The 22,852-nt window shown below is 35.5% G+C and overlaps 1 protein-coding gene across 1 annotated transcript in view; it reads right to left on the bottom strand.

Annotated features, from left to right (window-relative positions):
- Window positions 1–22,852, bottom strand: part of SLC2A13 (solute carrier family 2 member 13) — a 141,711-nt gene that overhangs the window by 21,625 nt on the left and 97,234 nt on the right. The window contains 4 exon segments of the mRNA XM_043968651.1: window positions 216–368; window positions 503–624; window positions 7,201–7,326; window positions 11,731–11,851. Of these exon segments, the coding sequence (XP_043824586.1) occupies window positions 216–368; window positions 503–624; window positions 7,201–7,326; window positions 11,731–11,851 (522 nt within the window).

Consider the following 22,852-nt stretch of genomic DNA (forward strand, 5'->3'; position numbering starts at 1 on the left):
CTGTAAAATGGGGCTAATAATACCTGTGCCACAAGATAGTGCTACGGTTCAAATGAGATATTGAGAATAAAGACCTTAATTATTATAAAGCCTTATATAAATGTTAGCTATTGTTATCATTATCTTTAATTACCAGTTGTAATGTAAATGAATTAAAGAATCACAATATATTAAAAAAAAGAATGACACTATAGAAGAAGAAAATAAACTCTTACCATAATATGTAAGATACTCTGCTGTATGTAGAAAGGTCAGTGAAACCAGAACATTGAAAATCCAATTTATTCCAGATGAACATGCATTTCCTGTACTTCTTGCCCAAAGTGGATAGATTTCAGAATTCACTGTCCAAGGCATTGGTCCCATTCCTCAGAAAAAACAAAATAGAAACTTTAATAAATTTGAAGTTAAAAAAAAAACCTTGAAAAGTAATAGCTTGTCTATTCAAAATTGTTTTTCTTTTCTTCAGTTAAACACTTGTAAAAATTAAGCATTTATTTACCAGGGGCGAAGAAAACCAGATATAAAATTAGGCCCAAAAGTGCAGTCCAGGAATATGGAGTTGGGCAAAAATTATAAGCCCAAAATAACTCTTCTACTTTGAATTTGGTTTCATTAGTACACCTGAAAAAAATGCAAAATACATGTTAATTCAGTATTTTAGGTCATGACTGAAGAATTTCAGTGTAGATAAATCAATCTATTAATTAAGCATCTATAATAATGTATGACTGTGAGTTGAACTATAAGGAAAGCTAAGCACCACAGAATTGCCACTTTTGAATTGTGGTACAGAAGACATTGGAGAATTCTAAGGATAGGCAGGAGGTCAAAACTGGTCAATACTTCAATAAATTAATTCAGACTATTCACTGGAAGGTTGGATACTGAAGCAGAGGATGAGATAGGTAGATAGTGTCATGGAAACAAAGAACATGAACTTTTTTTTTTTTTTAGTGAGGCAACTGGGGTTAAGAGACTTGCCCAGGGCCACACAGCTAGTAAGTGTTAAGTGTCTGAGGCTGGATTTGAACTCAGGTCCTCCTGACTCCAGGGCCGGTGCTCTATCCACTGGGCCACCTAGCTGCCCCAAAGAACATGAACTTTGACAGACTTTAAGAGATAGTGAAGAATAGGGGCAGCTAGATGGTGCAGTGGATAGAGCACCGGCCCTGGAGTCAGGAGTACCTGAGTTCAAATCCGGCCTCAGACACTTAACACTTACTAGCTGTGTGACCCTGGGCAAGTCACTTAACCCCAGTTGCCTCACTAGAAAAAAAAAAAAAGAGAGATAGTGAAGAATAGAAGGGCCTAATATGCATGGACCCACTGGTGTCCATGGGGTAACAAAGAGTTGGATGTGATTGAATGAGTGAACAACAATAACAACTTTGAGTATACAAAAATGGAAAACAAGACAGACCCTTCCCTAAAGCAGCTTACATTCTATTGGGATAAAATGAAATAAAATAGACAAATAAATACAAAGGAAGAAGGTATTAGAAAATGGGAGAATTAAAGACTCCATGTAGAATGTAGTATTTGAGCTGATCTTCGAAGGATGCTGGAGAAGCTAAGATGAGAGATGAAAAAGAACTGCATTCTGGGCCGGAGGGCTGGAGGGGAGAGGGGGTGACCTATTCTGAATCCATGGGAAATGAAACACTTTGTGGAAGGAATACTAAGTAGGCCAGTTTGGCTAAAATGTAGAGTACATGAAAAGGTCTAAAAAGAGAGTTTGGAGTTAGACTGTGAAGGGCTTTTAATATATTGTAACCTAGAAGTAACAGGGAGCCATCAGAGGATTTTGAGAAGGGTAATGGCATGGTCAGGCCTGTGCTTTAAGAATGTCACATAGGTGGTTGTAACGAATTGGCGAAAGGAGCAAATTGAAGCAAGGGCACCAATTAGGAGACTATTATTGTAGTTCAGGTAAGAGAGATGATAAAGACCTGATTTTGTGGAGGCAGAAGACTTTGAAAATGATTGTGGGATGAAGGAGACTGAGGACCCAAGGACAGCTCCTACTTTGTGATTTGAATCAGAATAAATCGAAAGTTGGAAGAGATTTGACTTCCCAATAGGTCCAAATTATACCTAAAAGAAATTCCACTATAACATGCTCAATAAAGTGCTCTTCAAAAAGCTTCAAGCCTTTTCTTGAAGATCTATAAGAAAGGATAATCTACTTCACAAGGCACACCATTCCACTTTGGGACATATTTGATTGTCATAAAGATTTTTCTCACATTGAGCCTAAATTTTTCTTTGCAACATCTACCTATTTTCCTAGTTCTATTCTCTGGGGCCAAATAGAGAAAGTTTAATACCTTTCCCACATAATAGCCCTTCAAATACATGGCAGCTATCTTAGTCCCCATGAAGCAATTTTTATTTAGCCTAAATCTAGCCAGATTCTTCAATTTATCCTCATGTAAAATAGATTCAATTTAGTCCACACTGATGGTCTCCTCTAGACCCTCTCTAGTTTATCAATATTCTTCTTAAACTATGGTGGTCAGAATGGAACACAATACTCTAGATAACTTCTGACAATGGAAGAATATAGAGGGACCTCCTTATTCCTGGAAGCTATTCCTCTCTTAATGTTAATGATTTTTTTACTACTTAATTACATTGCTGAATCACATTGAATTTACAATCCACTAAAACTTTATCTAAGTCATTTATAAACATGTTAAACAGAACTTCTGGATGGCCTGACCAGCAAAATAGAGGAATGGCCAGTTTCTTAAAACTACTTCAAAATAAATTAAGCACTAGAGGTAACTAAATACATAGGAGAAAGAAGACAAACTCTGATAAGGTAAAATCCTTATGAATTAACACTGTAGAAATCTAGTCTTTAAAGTATTCACTCAGGACTACTACCCCAACAATCTGCACATATCTGTAGCAGAAGCACAAGAAACTTTGCAGGCTCATGCCTGAAAATTATTTTGGGGTGTCCCTTAGGCTCTGCCAAAACATTTTTTGCCAATCCGAGTGACAGTCATTCTGCCCATCCATGTGAAGCTGAAAGGGGATGAAAATATGTTGCTAAACCCTAGGTAAGGGATTCTATCCATAACATACCTACTCATTCCACAAAAAGCCAGATGGTGATTTAAACATGACCAATAAAGAAAAGAGGAAAACAAAGAGAGAAGCTAATTCTGTGCCAATTCTTTCCCCAAGGAGTTTAGGGGACAGAAGGTTCCAGCAGGTCTCTCAGGGTAGGAACCCAAGCCAAAAAATCCTAAATCCCCCAACTTGAGAAGAAAGAGGCAGCCTTTTAGTCTTGGGGGGTATAGTCACTAGCAAAATGAATGGGCCAGAAATTGAGTGACAGAGGAATACAGAAAATAGGTGGAAACACCAAAAGATTTCAAGGAAAAAAAAGCTTTAACATGAGTCCAGAGAAAAGGTAGATACATCAACAAAACCCTAAACCAAAAGAAATCATAAGTACTAAACCCTCAGAAAGAATACAATTTCTTAACAAATATTATAATACAAAAGAAAGCAAATATACCTTGCACAATGAATAACATGTACTTAACATAAATGCACTGAATAGTATATCCCAATACTTAAAGGAAAAATTAAGAACTATAGGAAGTCACTTATTCCCCATTTCTGGCTAACAGATCCAGGATGAAGAGGAACTGTTGTTAGGTGGTCCCTACTGGAATACTGAACAAAGGACAAGTTCCAGAAATATAGCAATGTGGCTTTGAACTCAGGAAGAGAGTAGTAATTCTGGAATTTAGCCCAGTATGCATACCAGCAAAGGAATAACCAGGGCAGGAGACCCAGACCAAATGGGAGCTGGCAGTGACATAGAATTAAAATAATGGGCCTAAGCAGAATTCTTCAGCTGAAGTAAAAAAAAAAAGGCATCATGATTTCAGATAAAGCAAAAGAAAAATAGGTAATTAAAAGAGAGAAACAAAGAAGCTAAAATTTACCACAGACACCATAGATAATGAATTTCTATCAAATTTTGATTCTGAGCAAATGAAAATGAGACTTTCATGTGAGGAATTTGATGTAAAGATTGTTTCCCAGTTCCTAGTTTTAGATTTTTGAAAGCAATGATGGTTTTGTTTGGGCAAAAACTTTTATGTTTACATATTGAAAGTTGTCCTTCATTTCCCTCCTCTTCTCCATTGTTTGCTCATGAACTCTTATCCTATCTTAAAGATATGAAAGGTAATTTATTCCTTGCTCCTATGATTTGTTTATGTTTTCTGTACCGAGTTTCTGCCAAACTGTCTTTAAGTTTTCTTTTTTATTTACTCTTTTTTCTCTGTTTAGAATTTTATTTTCCAAATTACATGTAAAAATGAATTTTGACATCAATTTTTTTTAACCTTTTTTTTTTTTTGTGAGGCAATTGGGGTTAAGTGACCCAGGGTCACACAGCTAGTAATTGTTAAGTATCTGAGGCCAGATTTGAACTCAGGTCCTTCTGAATCCAGGGCTGGTGCTTTATCCACTGTGCCACCTAGCTGCCCCGACATCAATTTTTTAAAACTTTGTGTTCCAACCTCTCTTCCTTACTCCCTTCCCACCAAGAACTCAAGCAATTCAATATAAGTTATACATGAATAGTCATGGAAAACATTCCCACATTAGCTAGGTTGTGAGAGAAAACAGATAAAAACAAAACTTCAGATTAAAGAATTGTCAAAAAAAATGTGTTTCAATCTTTTTAGATACTTAGTTTGATACTTTGACTCAATAAATGTTCTTTTCTATAATCTCTTCAAGTACACACCCATCTTCTCTTAGGCTTTTCAAGATTACATCTTTTCAGTCTGACCATAATGAAGCAAAGATGTGGTCATGGAAACCCCAAATCACAATTAATTCCTTAGACTGTATAATGCATTTTCCTGGTTTGTTTCTTTGATTCAGTTCTGTTTCTGATATTGACTTATTTGAGATCATGATTGTGATTCCTGCTTTTTTTTTTAGTTCAACTGAAGCATGATAGCTCCAGACCTTTGCTTCATGTTGTGACTACATGTTTTTAGTGTGTTCTGTGTAAACAGTATATTAGTGGAATGCATTGCTGGTGGAGATGTGAACTGATCTAACCATTCTGGAGAGCAATTTGGAATGATGCCCAAAGGGTTATAAAGCTGTGCATACCCTTTGACCCAGCAACACCACTATTAGGTCTTTATCCCAAAGAGATCATAAAAAAGGGAAAAGGACACACGTGTACAAAAATATTTATAGCTGCTCTTTTTATGGTGGCAAAGAATTGGAAATTGAGGGGATGTCCATCAATTGGGGAAAGGCTAAATAAGCTGTGGTATATGAATGTAATGAAATACTATTGTGCTGTAAGAAACAATGAACAGGCGGATTTCAGGGAAACCTGGAAGGATTTACATGAATTGATGCTGAGTAAGATGAGCAGAACCAGGAGAACAATGTACACAGTATCAACAACATTGTGTGATGATCAACTGTGATAGACTGAACTCTTTTCAGCAATACAATGGTCAAAGATAATTCCAAAGGACTCATGATGGAAAAGGCTCTCCACATCTAGAAAAATGCAGATTGAACCATACTGTTTCTTTTTTCTTTTTGTTTTTGAGATTTTTCCCTTTTGTTCTGATTCTTCTTTCACAACATAACTAATCCAGAAATATATTTAATGTGATTGTACATATATAACCCATATCAGATTGCTTGCTCTCTTGGGGAAGGGGGAGGGAAAGGAGGGAGGGAGAAAAATGTGGAATTAGAAATCTTATTAAAAATGTTAAAAAATATTTCTACATGTAACTAGAAAATAACAAAATACTTTTATGGTAAAACAGGATTTTGATTTCTAATCCATTGTCATTCTTGTTCATTTTATAGATATGTTAATCCTATTCACACCCAAAGTTATGATCATTAATTGTGTATCCTGTTTATAATTTTCATCTCTTCTCCCCCTGTGTCCCCATTCATGAAGAAGTGGTGAGAAAAAGAGGATGCTCAGTATGAGTCCTCTATGCTTGCTAGGGCAGCTAGGTGGCACAGTGGATAGAACAGTGGCCCTGGATTCAGGAGGACCTGAGTTCTAATCTGGCCTCAGACACGTCATACTTACTAGCTGTGTGACCCTGGGAAAGTGACTTAACCCCAATTGCCTCACCAAAAAAGAAAAAAAAATCTAGCTGTGTGAACCTGGACAAGCCAGTCAACCTTCATTCCCTGCCCCGCCCTGCCCCAAGAATACTCTATGCTTGCTGCAATGTGCTTCACTCCTCTGCCCTTTTTTTCTTCTGCTTTCAAAAAACCTAGTCATGGATTCTTACCCATTCTTTTTTCACTTTAAACTCTACTTGACAAATCACCCTTCAAGTTTTGTATGTTTTGATTATGACTGTACTTCCTTATCTACCATCCCTCTTATCCCCCTCTCTTCCCATTCCCTCATCTCTCCTGATTCAGTTCAATATATTTCTATATCAAATGTTAGTATAAGTGTTCTGCCCATCTCTGAGACGTTGAGATGTGAGGTTCAAGTGATACTCAGTTCTTTACCTTTATCCATTTTTGTATAGCCTTGTACTTGTCCACCCCCCCATTATGTGAGGTTGTTAAAAACCCTCCACCATTCTTCCTCTTTCTTTTCTACTGTATTCTTTCCTCTCTTCCCTTTTCTTTCTCTTTAAAAAAGCATCAAAACATAAAAACACCACTCTGTCTTACTTAACTCCCTCTATGGCCCTTAATGAAACTATAGTTCCTCATTTGCTCCTCTCCATATTAAAATGTATTAAAATGGTATGGTACTCATTACTCAATCATAGTAAACTTTTAATGTTCCTCTTGACTTCAGGGTTTGTGTTTCAAAGTTTTTACTCAGATCTGGCCTTTTCATCAGGAATGCCTAGAAGTTCTTTAGTTTTATAAAGAGCCCTCTTCTACCCCAAGCCCCTTATATAAGGTTATTCAGCTTTGCTACCTGTTATTCTTGGTTGTCAACTTTTTAAAGTGCTCTCTGCTCATCTATAAAGGAGTCTGTGAAATCTTGTATGATCCTGACTGTGTCTCCTGAGTACTTATGGATAGAAAGTACTATAGAAAAACTAAATTTAGTGTTGTATTTTATCAAATGTCAACTTAATGCATATTCAAGAACCAAAGTGAATATAACCATAAACAAAATTCTGACTTACATACCTTCCCCAGGCAGCTTCATTTGATGATGCTTTACTGACTGGAACACACGAGGAATCGACCACATCTGATTTGTTCATTTTATAGCAGAATCCACAGCCTGGATCAAGCATGCATCCATCACAGGAACTGTAGAAGAAAAGGAGAGCATAGGTCAGGTGTTCCTGCCTATAGGTAAATAACAGGAAACAATCACCTAAATGTGCATATACTGAGTGTCAGTCTGAAACCTTACCTTTCCTTCCTCCTCTTCTAAGGAAATCTTTTTTACATCACCTCCTATGACACACATGTTACTTACTTGCATTTGAACTTTAATTTAAGGCACTAAGAACTTGTTTTAGGTAAATTAGAAAAATAGGGGAAGATAGAATTAAAATTAATCTGTTACATTTGTCTCAGTTGCACAAAACTAAGGGATGCAGGTAAGTATGTAATATACATCTTTGAAGTCATACTATTAGAAGAGGTACAGTTTTTGCCAGAAGTACAAATTTATTTCATTATTTTGGGGCAGCTGGTAGTTATGGGGGTCAAAAGAGTTAACATTTATAGCCTTTTGCAATAAAAAAAGTGCTATATAAAATGCTAGCTATTAGATATAATGCTGGAGCTAATTCCCCTAAATTGTTCAAAGATTTGGAATTGGAAGGCACTTTACCAGTAATCTAGTCCAACTTTATCATTTTACATATGAGGAAAGTGACATCCTTAGAGCATAAGTGATTTGCCCACGATCCTACAAGGATTTGAAGCCATGTCCTCTGACTTAAAAATACAGCACTTTTTACTCTGTCATCCTCTTTAGCATTGATGTGTTTATATTTGGGAGTACTAATACATTTGTATTGTTCAGCTGAAGTAAAAGACAAAAAGACTAATGGTTACAATGGCCCTAAATGTTTCTCTGCATTTAGGAAACCTGTGCAAAGAAAACCACAGATAAAAAGGATCAGCGAATTTAGCTGTATTTTGTCACTTGCTATTCTGTTGTTCTACTTGTCTATTTATTCAAGCTTTACTAGTTTTATTCAGGGAACTTGGAGGCAACATTATCCAGCGAAAGACTTCCTATGGCTTTAGAACACATTTGTTAATGAAATAAAAATGCAAAAAATTCCAATTAATTTGTAAAAACAACTGGCTGACATCAGAGAAGATAGAAATTTATTGGCTTAATTCACTTCTTTTTGAAAGTTTCATTGATGTTTTGCTTGTAAAAAAGTAAAAGTTACATAAAACTAACAATACAGTGACAACCTGAAAGTGCCATCCTTACTCCCTCTTAATTCCAGTGTCTTGACTGTTATTCCCTATTTATGCTGCATATATCTTGTATCTGTAGTATTCCCTTTCCATTATGTGAAAAGAGAAAACTCTTTTACATCTCTCTCATCCTCCACCTCATTGGGAAAAAAAAGAGAGAAAAGAAAAAAAATTCTTGGAAAAATATGCATAAATGATACTCCAGTATCTTTACCAAGAAAATCCCCAAAAAGGGTCATGAAGATTTGCATATGGCTAAAATGACTCAACAAATAGGAAACAATACCAAATCCTAGTAAAATTAAAATACAGACTTTGTTGTGAGCAAAAAAAAAAGTCAGAATAAGTATTATTAAAAAAAAAAACCAACCTTTTTGTAATACTCATGACAATATGTGTTCTTTCAATGACTGAAGACTTTCCTTGTCTTATGTAGTTTACTTGTTTCCTGGTGCAAGTCAAAGTCCCCCTAATTTACAGACCCTAATGCTCACTCATTTTGATCCCTTATGAGTTGCCACAAGTCTAGCCCCTATTCCTCACTGAAGGAATTTCAAGATGTTCTAGACAAGATGGGCAGTAAAGAGAATGCCTCCCTCTGACTTTGGTTATTTTAATGAATTTTTTTTTGAGCCTTAAGCTAGCTATCTGCTTCTGAAATTGGGCTTTAAAGCCCAGAAAGGGTGGCGGGGATTGTGGGAAAATTTTATTTCATTGTTTGAAACTAGTAGCCATGACCTGACATGTTGCTTAGAAACCAGATTTGTTTAATGTTAACTCAGTACATACAGGTTATGCTGACTTAAAAAAAAAACCTTTTAGGAAAACCAGCTCTGAAGATTAATGTAAGGATTTTTCTCCCCACTATATGTCTCAAGCAACCCATGTATCTCTATGCTGGTTAATCAGTTGTTATTTCCTTGTTCCTTTGTTTGAATGCTTTATAATGTGTCTCCCATCCCCATTAGATTGTAAGCCTTTGAAGGTAGGGACAGCCTTTTGCCTTTTTTCTTTTTTTGTATCCCCAGTGCTTAGCACAGGCACATGGTAGGCATTTAACATATGTTTATTGAATTGAATTAAGTTGAAATACTTGTTTCCTTCCTTTCTTCCATTCCCTTCCCTTCACTTGTTCCAGGGAAGTTTGATAACTTAAATTAAAGTTTAAATTCCTAAGACATACAGGCCTTCTCTGATTATAAGGCAAATCATTTAAAGCTTTAAAACCAGGAATTCAAGTCCTGACTCTAATATATACCAGATATGTAACCATTATTAAATCACTTAACTTCTTAATGCTCTAGGTAACTCTTTAAAGACTATAAATTACAAGAAAAGTGCTGGCCTGTATTGGTAAGGAGTTTCTTCACCTAGAAATTCACTATACCAAAGAAATTCTAGCTCTATTCCTTTACTTATTTATATTATAGTTTACTCTTATTTAAATATTAGCACTAGAGTAAGATAGCATGATAAAATAAGATGTAGCAATCTTTCCTGTTCCTGGCAGATTTAGGGTTAGCTAGCTACTACCACTTAAGTATAAGGAGAGATATACTTCCCCGTCCTGGGTCACAACCTTTTTCCATTTCCTCTCCACTAATATCTCCATCATCAGATCATTAGAATCTAGCATTCAATAAGTTTAAGACCCTAAGTGAGTTACTGCAAAGTGACAGAGATTTGGTGAACATAAGATATATAGGTGAAGCTATGTAGTTAAAAGGGATCAAGATTGGAGTCAAGAGATCTATATCTTAGTCCTAACTTTTTAACTTGTCATGTAATTTGGACAAGCCTATTAACTGTGATGGACCTCAATCTCCTTATCTGTTGGAAAAAAAACAAAACCCAAGAACAAATAGATTTACAAGCAAATTCTACCATTTAAAGAACAATTAACATCAATACTATATTTGAAACAAGGTTAAAGGAGTCCAACCAAATTCCTTCTATGACACAAGAAAAAGATAACCATATACCAACTTCCCTAATAAATACAGATGAAAAATTTTTAAATAAAATTCTAGCTAGGAGATTATAGTAATATACCACAAAGATCATTCACAATGACCAGGTGGAATTTATACCAGGATTGCAGGGCTGGTTCCATATTAGGAAAACCATTATCATAAATGACCATATCAATAAAAAAACAATAAAAATAACAAGATTATATCAGTTGATTAAGAAAAAGCTTTTGACACAAGAAAACACTAGGAAGTATAAGAATAAATGGCACTTTTCTTAAAATTAGTAGCATGTATCTAAAACCAAGAGCAAGCATTATCAGTAATGGGGATAAACTAGAAGCGTCCCAATAAGATCAGGGTAAAGCAGGGATGTCCACCATTATCATTCAATACTGCTATATCAGTAAGACAAGAAAAGGAAATTAAAGGACTAAGGATAGGAAATGAGGAAAAATAGGATCACTTTTTGTAGATGACATGATGGTATGCTTAGAGAATAAAGAATCAACTAAAAAAAGTAGTTGAAACAACAACTTTAGCAAAGTTGTAGGATATATTATTTTTTATTTATTTTATTTTTTTTTGGTGGGGCTATGGGGGTTAAGTGACTTGCCCAGGGTCACACAGCTAGTAAGTGTCAAATGTCTGAGGCCAGACTTGAACTCAGGTACTCCTGAATCCAGGGCCGGTGCTTTATCTAAAGTTGTAGGATATAAATTAAATCCACATAAATCATCAGGATTTGTGTATATTACTAACAAACCCAGCAGGATGAGATAGAAAGATTCCATTTTAAATAACTGCAAACAGTATAAAATACTTGGGAGTCTACTTGTGAAGACACATCCAGGAACTCTATCAACCCAATTACAAAATACTTTTCATACAAATAAGGAGAGAGATAAACACCTGGAATTTCTCGTGGGAAGCCAAGTCAATATATTCAAAATGACAATACTACCTAAATTAATTTACTTACTCAGTGCCATACTAAAGTACCAAAGAATTATTTTATTATTTCTAATTATTTTAGAAAAAATAACATTCCCAATAATTGGCCATTTAGTCTCACTTTGAATGCTCCATGGTAAACATGATAAACACTACCTTAAAGTAAAATTCCATGATTCAATAAGTAACATAACATGTAAATAAAATATACTATACTATCTATAAGTGTCCCATGACATAGACTGTTTTGCATAAAATCTACATCTAAAATGGTAATTTTAAAGGCATTTTAAAAACTGAGAAATGAAGCAAAATATTTCAGAAGGTGAAAAAAAAGTCTCACCTGTATTTTGTGCAAGAAGAGTTCTGATCTGAAGGAACTGTTGGCTTAAGAGAGATTTGTGGTGAGACCTGAGCTGACAGCAAAAATCCCAAAGCAAGGATAATGAGTGCTACAGAAGTACCTAAAACAATGATAAAAATAAGTTATACTTTAGAGAAGGGTAAATAATGCCCTACAATACTATATCCAATTTGCTATAATGTAACTATTAGAAAATATAGCAAACTGACAATACAACAAAAAGTATGATCCCTAAAGATGTCCATAGTATGATAATCAGACAATAACCTGGTATCATACTTTGAACTATGGCAAGTACTACATTCAACCATATTCATTATTCTAAATAGTAAATTGCAAGTGAAAACTTAAAACCATAGACTGAAGACAGACATATAGTACAGATGAACAAAAGGGGTTTGTTTCAAAGATAATTAATTTCAACAAACACTGAAGCAAGTGAATTTGCTTGTACTAGGCAATATGCTAGGCATTACAGATGCAGAAATAAAAATGGCAGTTTGACAGTACAGGACTTAAAATCTAACGCAAGAACACAAAACAGTATGATATTATATAGAAATGTGACAGAAGAAAGGAAATATTCAGGCAACGTGCACAAGTTTGGGAAGGGAGACACCATTACAACTGACAATTGCACCAGAGTAGAGCCTTAAAAGAAGATAAAGATTTACACAGGTAGAGATTCACAGGACCTGTGATCTAGGGCATCAGAAGTATTTGAACACTTGAAATGTGAAACAGCAAATATAAAAAACAAAAATACAACCCACAAAATGCTAAATTTTTTTTACCAGTAGACTCTATTAAAGAATTAACCTGTGAGCCATGATAGTGGTTCTATAAAAAGGTCTATAGCAAATAAAATGAGATCAAATGAGAAAAACATTGCAAGTTTTAAGGTGCTGTATAAATGTTAGCTATTATCATAATTTTAAATAGGGGAACACATCAAAATGACAAAATAAACACATTTAGATGAACATATATTTATCTTTCACGTCTATATTTTGGGTATATCTTGTATTTGGGAATATGAGCAATGGCAGCTATTCACTCCAACTAAGGTGTTCCTATCAGTTTCTGTGAACAAAAGTCCTAAATGAAGTAAGTGGTTTGTTACATAACAATTGCATGGTAGTTGCAAATATAGAAATTGTGTGGAGGATAGAAAAAGATAGGAAATAGGAAAAGTAAATGAAGAATATTGTTTATAATTATGTTTTCTTTTTAAATGAATGGAGAGTCAGTGAGAAAACCCCAGAAAGAATAGAAAGGGCTTATAGAGATTATTTGTATATGTCAGGACTAATCACTTGGATCCTGTGAAAAATATATGAGTAAAGAAGAAGGTATTTTTTAATCAGATAATGAGTATACTTGCATAAATTTTTGCTGAAGCAATATTTGGAGGAAACAATTTTTTAAATAAGAAGAATGAGAGACTAAAATGATCCTTAGAGAAAGTGTTTGTAAGAACAGGTCGATGCTGGTCTCCAAAATGAGACAATAGGTTGATACTCTGTGTCAGAAGACCATGGACTTTAGAGCTGTAAGGGATCTTAGCTATTATCCACGGGGATTATATTCCACTGGAAAACTGAGGCCTGGAGAAGTTAAGTGACTTGCTTAAAGTCACACCAGCAGGAAGATGGCAGAGCCACAATCTGAAACTACATCTTCTCCTCTAAACTAAGCCCTCTTTGCATTAAATCAGTTGATATTACAAAAGCCTTGATCCTGAAGCTATGGGTTATTTCCCCCTTGAATTCAAACCATAATTTAAAGTATTTGGGGTGTTCTCAAAACAATCTGAAGCACCCAAAAGTAATGAACAAAAAGAAATTTGAAAAAATTCACAAAGAGAAGTAAACAGTTCAGCTACTACAGTCTTTCTTTCTTAACTTCTTGTCCTTTTCACATGATTAAATCTATCAACAAAGTATTCTCACCTACTTTTTTTTTTTTTTGGGTGGGGAGTGGCAGGGCAATCAGGGTTAAGTGACCAGATCAGGTTACACAGCTAGTAAGTGTCTGAGGCTGGATTTGAACTCAGGTTCTCCTGACTCCAGGGCCAGTGCTTTCTCCACTATGCCACATAGCTGCCCCAAACATACATTTTTTTCTAATGACCACACATTTTATTAAGAGTATAATAAATTAGACAAAGAAGTATTTCAATAAGTTATCTGCGATGGTAAAGATTCTGGATAAATTCACCCCTAGTCATTAATGGAAGCTGTTGAGTTGTTTTTTTCAAAATCATGGAAACAATGCTCTCCAGTTATCAAAAGTCTCTCAAAAATTATCCACCAGTCAACTGTCTCCAGATGTCAGTGTCTCAAAAATTCTCCTCAGGATATCTTCACAGGCTGATGTAAACTCAGTTCTCTCAAAATTTTCTTTAGACTTCCTCAAAACAGTTAAGTTACTCAGTCTCTCAGGAAAATTCTCATAGTCCTTTTTGTGCCTCACATGGTTGCTCTCACCTTGATTCCTATATGGCTGGTAAACTGACTATCTCTCCAATTCTATTTCCTTTTAAAATACATTAAAAGTAATTTTACCAAACATACATACTTAAACTATTTTCAGTTCAGTATATTTTAAAATCAAATACCTTGGCATAAATTGTAGCAGGCTGTAGTGGAAGAATGTTGGAGATCTGATTTATTTATACCAGTTCTACCATTTATTAGCTATGTGACCATAATAAAGTCAACACATTTCTTTGAGTCTCAATTTCCTGATTTCCAAAATGGTAACAATAATATATTTTCTTCTTTAATCACTCTGCTGATTTTGAAACAAGTTCTCTTTCTAGATACACTTTATTCCCTCGATTTCAGATTGTCTCTTGATTCTCCTCTCACTAACCATTCCTTTTCTGTCTTCTTCAATGGCTCTTTCCTCTGATTGCTTAATGCTGGTCCATAGCATTCTTCTCTCTTTATTGCTTTTCAGTCATTTCAGTCAGATCTGACTCTGTGACCCCATTCAGGGTTTTCTTGGCAAAGATACTGGAATGGCTTGCTATTTCCTTCTCCAGCTTATTTTATAGATGAAGAAGTGAGACAAATAGGATTAGGTGGCTTGACCAGGATCACACTGCTAGTGTTAGAGGCTAGATTTGAATTCATGAAGATGAGTCTTCATGACTTCAAGCCTGACATGGTATCCGCTGTACCACTGTCCCCTCCTTTCTTTATACTATCCCAATTAGTTACTTCATTCACTCCCATATCACTAACATCTCTATGCTTATGACCTCTACTGGTACCTCAAACTGAACTTATCTTTTACCTCAAACTTGTCCCTCCTTTGATGTCCCTATTTTTGTCAGAATTTCTCTAGTAGTTGTGCTTCTATGGATTTCAATACCATGCCTCATTTGTACTTTTCACCCTGAAACCTCTCTTAGAATCTGGGGCCTTCTGACCTTAGAATATCCATCTGTCCCTACAGCTTTCTCAGAGTTCCTTAGATGCCGATTCCTCATTCTCCTCCTGTGCTTTTGATTTTCTGAGCTTTAAAACCATGCCTATGCACGGGACCTTTAGTACTTATCACATCCCACCTCCCCCCAGCATTGCTTTCAGTTTGCCCGATTAGAATGTAAGCTCCTTGAGCATAGGGGATGTCTTTCTTTTTGCTTATATTTGTTTCCCCAATATAGAAATTCTATATTCCCTTAAAAATCAAAATAAAATATGAAAAATTAAGAAGAAAATAAACAATTAAAATAAACCAAAACTTTACTACAGAGGTTTGAGAAGCAAAGAAATCAGAAATGACAAGAGACCCCTTGAAGAAAGATGTGGAAAATTTTTGGTTGACTCAAAAAATCCAACATGACAAAAATGAAAGTTGAAATCAGATGAGGAAAAAGTCAACCATTAATATAATTAATGTACCATTAATATAATAAAGTGTAGAAATATTTCCTTGTACAACTGAAAAGTGGAAGGGGCACAGATAATGCATAATTATTGGTTTAAATGTTTCACTGTGTCACATGAATTACTGACAAAGTACCTTACTGGTTTCCTTGCAGACACAAGCATCTCACCCTTCTTAATAGAAAAAACATGTCTATCTATCTTTATCACCAAAAGATGACAACATTAGTGATACTTCCAAATATGAGCCAATTTATATATTTCTGTACTTTATGCAAAGCATTCATTGTTCCTATCATAAAAATATCTATAGGAGGTGGAGCCAACATTGCAGAGTAAAGGGGATTGCTGAAATAATCCATCAAATAATATTCTAAAGCAGCATAACTAAAAAGAGATTCGTTATTTAAAAGATGAGACATTTTTCCTAGCCAAGGACAACTTAGGAGGTCAAAAGAAGTCTGTGGCATTGGTGTAGGGACCAACCAGGAGAAGAGATCAGTGGTGACATTAGCTGTGGGTCTTGGAGACAGTGAAAGCAGCAACAGCAGCATCTTTAGGAGGAGTATTCACTGATTAGAAGTTGTAAGTAGACTGAACATCTGGTCAGAAAGAGATTACAGGGGACTCCTATGCTAGCAGTGGGCACAGGACCAGGTGGCATTTGGAAACTCCACTGCCCATTAGCAAGATCTGAGTCATAATTCCACGACAGAGAGGAGCAAATGAAGTTGGTTGCAAAGGAGCAAGGACCCTTCTGGGGTATGAGTCACATTTACAGAGTAGAGGAGTTGCTAGAGAACAGGTTACTTGGGCAAGAACCAGAGCACAAATCAGGAGAGCAGTGGTCCACCTCTTCTTGTATCACACTACCTTGTAAGCATTGAACGCTTATGTACTCACAAAACTCAGTGTGAAAACAGCATAGTGAAAAAACCTGAAGCATGGGACAGTGACACTAAGGACTCAACCAAGTGAGCAGATTCCAACTCTAACATAAAGTTCAAAGTCAAGAAATAGGCTGGAAAAAAGAAAACAACAACAACAACAAAAGAATCTGTGACCATAAAAAACTACCATGGTGACAAAAGGCAGGTTAAGACACAAACTCAGAAGAAAACAATGATATGAAAATATACCAAGTCAAACCTTAAAAAGAAATGTAGATTGGACATAAACCCAACAAAAATTCTTTGAAGAGTTTTTAAAAATCTATTCCCATTTTACAGCTGAGGAAACTGAGGCAGAGATGAAGTAACTTGCCCAGGGTCACATACCTAATCAGTATGGGAGGCTAGATTTGAACTCAGGACTTTGAACTTAGCACTGTATCCACTGAACCACCTGGCTGCCTCAAAGCACCATATTCTGCTCTGAGGTTCATGTAGATATTCCTCCATATCTCCCTTCTCTGCCAAAGTTGGGTAGGGACTTGACTGATTTGTTAAATATATACATATGTGCATTTATTAAATATCATGTATTTTGTAAACCTAACTTGAACTATTTTAATTTGCTTGGTGTTATTAGACATCTTACTTTTAAACAAATAACAACAACAAAAACTCCTTTGCTACAGCAAAAAATGATATTTAGAAATGAGCAAGTACATATATTACACTTAGCCAGAGAGAAGAAAAACATTGCCATTTAAGTTTATCAGGCCATAAGAAAGGTTTCTGTTCAGATATGGTTTTAATGCAATAAAGGGTCATCATCATATGTAGACAGGTAAAATAATATAAAAACACTTTCCCAGCTTCTGACATACATATTATGGGGGAAAAACAATATTCAAATCTAGATGTTCTTTTTTTCCTAAAGTGGTAAATTTTAAGGTAAAATTTGAGGTAAATTATGAGAATATAAGTTATGCAGACAGGTGTTAGGGGAGACAGGGAACAGGAGGAGAAGGGTGTTCAGCCTTTCCTTTCTCTCTCCCTCTTACTCCCTCCTCCCTCCTGGAGTCAAAAAGACTCAGCTGAGCTGGGCAGGGGTTGAGGAGGAACAACCTACTTTCAGAAGACTGAAAAGCCAAAGTCACATAGAGGGTGAGGGGGGAAGAGCAATATGAATAAGAAAATCAATACATTCTCACTGGAAAGCTCTCAAACCTAAAATAAACATGTGTTCTCTCTGGAGAATGGTCTCCTGGCTATTCCACAAACAAGGCACTCTATCTCCAGGCTCCCCACACTTTCTCTGGCTGTTGTCATATGCGGAATGCTCTCCCTTCTCTGCTCTAACTACTGACCTCCCTGGCTTTCTTTAAGTCCCAGCTAAAATCCTATCTTCTTCAGGAAGCCTTCCCCAGCCCCTCCTAATTCCAGTGTCTTCTTTCTGTTAATTATTTCCCATTTATCATATGTATATGTATATGTATATGTATGTATATATGTATATGTGTGTGTGTGTGTGTGTGTGTGTGTGTAGAGAGCTTGCTTTCTATATATTTGTTTGCACATTATCTTCCCCATTAGATTATAAACTCTTTGAGGGCATAGACTGTCCTTTGCCTCTTTTTGTATCATGAGTGCTTAGCACCTGGCACAGAATTGGTGCTTAATAAATGTTTACTGATTGATTGATTGACTGTAGAGATAAATTCTTAAACATATCAACCTTCTCATAGCAGTTAATGGAGATAAATACAAGATCCCCTCTTATAGTATTTCAAATTCATGCCAGCACAAACCAAACAGAAAATTACTCAACTCAGCCAGACTTAGATCAGAAATAGAATAACAAGAATATAACTTTTTACTGACCCAAAATAACAAATATGGGAAGTCCAACCTTCTCAAGACCCATTTTAGAAGGAATCTTACTTCATTTCTGACACTAGGAGAAGCAGAACAATCCCCATCTGGGCCACTAAAACCATTGTAAAGAAAACTGACTGCTTACAATTTAGGGTATAAGTCTATAAGAAAAGGGTTGGGTTTTTTTGTTTTTTTTTTTCAGTTTTTGGTTGGGTCTATAGATATGAGCTAAGCCAAGGAGAAGTATTGGTTGCCTATTGAGAAGGGAAGTTTCCACTGGGTTTCTGAATACACATTTCTCCTAGGTATTTATAGTACACAGAAAACAAAGTTATACTGAGTGTACATGCCATCAGCCAGTGGAGCAGTTTATTATGTCCCAGGGAAGGGGTTGGAGTTCCTTAAATGCTTATCTGTTATTGGCTTCAGGAGTCTAATACAGGATAGACTCTGTCTTTTGCTTGTCATTGAATAATCATTTCCAATGGAGAATCAAAGATGTTCTCATCATGTACCTAGGTATATTTTGTACATTTCTAGTATATGGATGTCAGAAATTATGTGATAATAAACCAATGTTGTATTTATGTTATGATACTTTCTGGTAGTTTGTTCAGTTATTACTGAAGAATGCTGGTTGTTATTTTTTTCTTGGAACTTTTAAAGTATTTTTAATGATATAAGCTGTGAATGATTTTTTTAAAAAATGCAAAAACACACAATTGACCTATATTTGGAAGGATCATTGGTGTTCTGATGATTTGATAATAGATATGTAATGTCTATTAAGGAATTAGGTTCATGTTTGAAAAAAATGCTGATAATGTGTCTTGCTAGTAATTCATAAATCAATATAAACAATTTGAGTGAAGAATCATGGATCTTATCTAATCTTATCTAAACCATTTTCCAAGTTTCCAAAGAGGCTAGAGTTTCAGTTTCAACCCTTGATGTAAGTGCTTTATCATTCATTATGTTAAAAATGTGAAAGCACTCTGTTTCTCATTTGATTTAATTTGAATTTTTATTTTGTTGGACTTGCAACTAGAGACCCATGTTTTCCAATGTAGTGGCCCCATATGATAAGCCCTAAAAGGGTGAATGATCATCCAATCAGAGGGAAGGAAGATAGGTCCCATTCCACCCTCAATGTAAGCACCAATAATGGGGCTTGTTTCCAACAAACCCACTCCACACCACTCATTACTATTCATCCTACACCTCCACTGGCCTCTCAGGGTGGTTATAAACAAACCCCAAGCTGGTCAGCAATTTTGTACAGGAAAAATTACTCACCCCACAGCTAACAAGCCATATCCCTTAATTCACTTCATGGATGTGGTAGATCCCCTCAGTATGGTAGACTCTCTGCTCAGGGTCAGTGGCAGGTGAATATTTCAGTGGGAAAGAATGATTCACACAGTATAAGCAGGCATGAATGAATGGGTTGCAATGAGATCTCATTACATAATTTTTCTCCCAAATCCATTCTCTTGTGAACCTCTCTATGTCTGTTGAGGGTATATCATCTTTCCAGGCATCCAAATTCACAACTCAGTATCCAAGAGATAATTCCTCACTCTTGCCACCCATTCTACATCCAATGAAAAACCAAATCCTAGCCTATCTCTGACATCTCTTGAATCTGGCTTGAATATGTCATGCTAATTTATGATTTCTATCTCATCTCACCTAGACCACTGCAAAAGCCTCCTTTTCCCCCTCAATATTTTTCATGATTTTATTTTAAACTCATTATTTAAACATTCTTTTCTTTTTAAATTTTGAGTTCCAAATACTCTCTCTCCCTCCCACATCCTTTCCCATCCATTCAGAAGTCAAGAAATATATCCATTACATGTGTGAAATCATCAAAATATATTAGCCATATTTCAAAAAAAGCAAAAAAAGTGAGAAAATTATATTTCAATTTGCACTCAGAATTAATCAGTTCTCTCTCTAGATATGGATACCATTTCTTGATCACAAGTCCTTTGGAATTGTCTTGGATCACTGTTGTTGATCAGATTAGCCAAGTCTTGATCATTATTATAACTGCTATTATTGTGCACAATGATCTCTTAGTTCTTCTTGCTTCACTTTGCATCACTTTATATAGGTTTTGCTATATTTTTCTGAAGCTACCCACCTTGTTTCTTACAGCACGTGTTCCCACACATCATATGCCAAAACTCGTTCAGCCATTCCCTAACTGATGAATATCCCTTTGATTTTCAACTCTTTGCCACCACAAAAAGAGCTGCTATAAGTATTTTTGTACATATAGGTCCTTTTCCTTTTCCTTTGATTTCTTTGGGATACAGACCTAAGAGTATCTAAAGTTTATAGTTCTTTGGGTATAATTTTAAATTGTTCTCCAGAATGGTTGGACCAGCTCACTACTCCACTAACAATTTATTAGTGAATCTACCTTGCTCTCCTCCCCTCCAGCATTTGTCATTTCTGATAGATGTGAGGTGGCACCTCAGAGTTATTTTAATTTGCATTTCTCCAATTCCTAGCATTTTAAACTATGAGTCACAACCCCATAAAGGGTCATGTAACTGAATACGGGGGTTGCAAAATTTCTTGGGTGAAAAAGGGTCACAAGTGGGAAAAGTTTAAGAAGCCCTGTTCTAATCAATAGTGATTTAGAGCACTTCTCATATTGACTATAGATAGCTTTAAATTCATCTTCTGGAAACTGCTCATTTAATCCTTTGACCATTTATCAACTGGGGAATGGATCTTATAAATTTGACTCATTTCTATAATCAATATGTATTTGAGAAATGAGGCCTTTATCAGAGAAACCTGCTGAAAATGTTTCTGATATTTACTTCATTGTCTATGATACCTTATAGTAAAATGTAGTTTATCTTTTATTTAGGTTCATTTTTGCTTTTGCTTTGTGTAAGATCATGATTGCTACCGCTGCCTTTTGTACTTCAGCTGAAGCACATTACCAACCCTTTATTTTAATTCGGCATGTGAATCTTTCCATTTCAAGTATATCTCTTGTAAACAACATATTGTTGGATTCTTGTTTCTAATCCATTCTGCTATCTGCTTCCATTTTATGAACAAGCTCATCCCATTCACATTCACAGTTATAATTACTGTGTACTTCTCTCCATCCCATTTTCTTCAGTTTATTCTCCTTTTTTCTATCCTGTCCCTCATCAAAAGCCTGTTTTGCTTCTAATCACTTTCTCTTTTAATGAATTTTAATTTAATTCTCTCTTTTATCATCCCTCACTTTTTCTCTTATCTTCTTCCCTTTCTATTTCCCTATTGGTAAGACATATTTCTATACACAACTGAGTGTGTATGTATATATTCTTTTTTTGAACCAGTTCTGATGAGAGTGAGGTTCAAGCATTGACCACCACTCCTCTCATCTATTTTTCATTTACTGAATTTCATGAAATATAGTAGAAACTATTACAAAAAATCTGTGATTTCCTTTGGAACTCCTCCTCTTTTTCCTTCTCCTCTTCCTCCTTTTACTTATCTTTATTCTTCATAGACTCTACTTGTACTGTTTTCTTCTGGGTTTACTTCTTGGGTTTCTTTTACCCACAGATTTCTTCAATACATATGAAATGTTTTTTATGGATATCTTTAATAGGTTGAAGATATGCAACATGTGTTGAGATATTTTAAAACATATTTGCTTCTCATTCAAGATCCTCTAAAATCTGATGATACCCCATCTTTCATTTGTGTGCTTATATTACTCCCCTCCAAGAATTCTCTGACCAGAAAATTGGATCACCCTTTATTGATGAATGATCATTGTAGTCTTAATACTTTTCTGTCCTTGCTCAGGCTATTTTCTGTGCCTAAAATGTGCTCCCTCCCTTCTCCCTTTGCCTATTCACAGAGTCACAGAATTTAAGAGTTGAAAGACATATAAAAAGTTATCTAGTCTAACTTTTAACTAACCATCATTTCCATCCACAGCATATTCAACAAGTGGTCATACAGCATTCATTTAAAGATCTGACACAAGGAATGGTTCATTCTTGCCCTATGTAGTCCATTCCTATTTAAGAAAGTTTTGTTAGGAAGTTTTTCCTAAATCTTCAACCCTACAACTTCTGCCTACTATTTCTATATCTATTTTCTGGGCCCAAGCAGAACAAGTATAAGCCCTCTTTCCACATGAAAGCACTTGAAATATCTTCATACCTATATCTATATATTTTTCTTGTCCTAAGTCTTATAGAGAAAATGATAATGCTACATGATCTTAGATTTGCAAGAGACTTCAGAGGCAACCTAAACAACAGTGCTCTCTAAAATATCACCAACAAGTGGTCTTCTAACCTTTGCTTAAATCTTCTAGCAAGGGAAAACATCCTGCTACATCTCAAGGCAGCTTATTACGTTTTGATAGTTGTAAATTTTTGGTAACTTTTTACTTACATCAAGCCT

Source organism: Dromiciops gliroides, chromosome 5 (genome assembly GCF_019393635.1).
Source record: "Dromiciops gliroides isolate mDroGli1 chromosome 5, mDroGli1.pri, whole genome shotgun sequence".
In the NCBI taxonomy this organism is placed as follows: domain Eukaryota; kingdom Metazoa; phylum Chordata; class Mammalia; order Microbiotheria; family Microbiotheriidae; genus Dromiciops; species Dromiciops gliroides.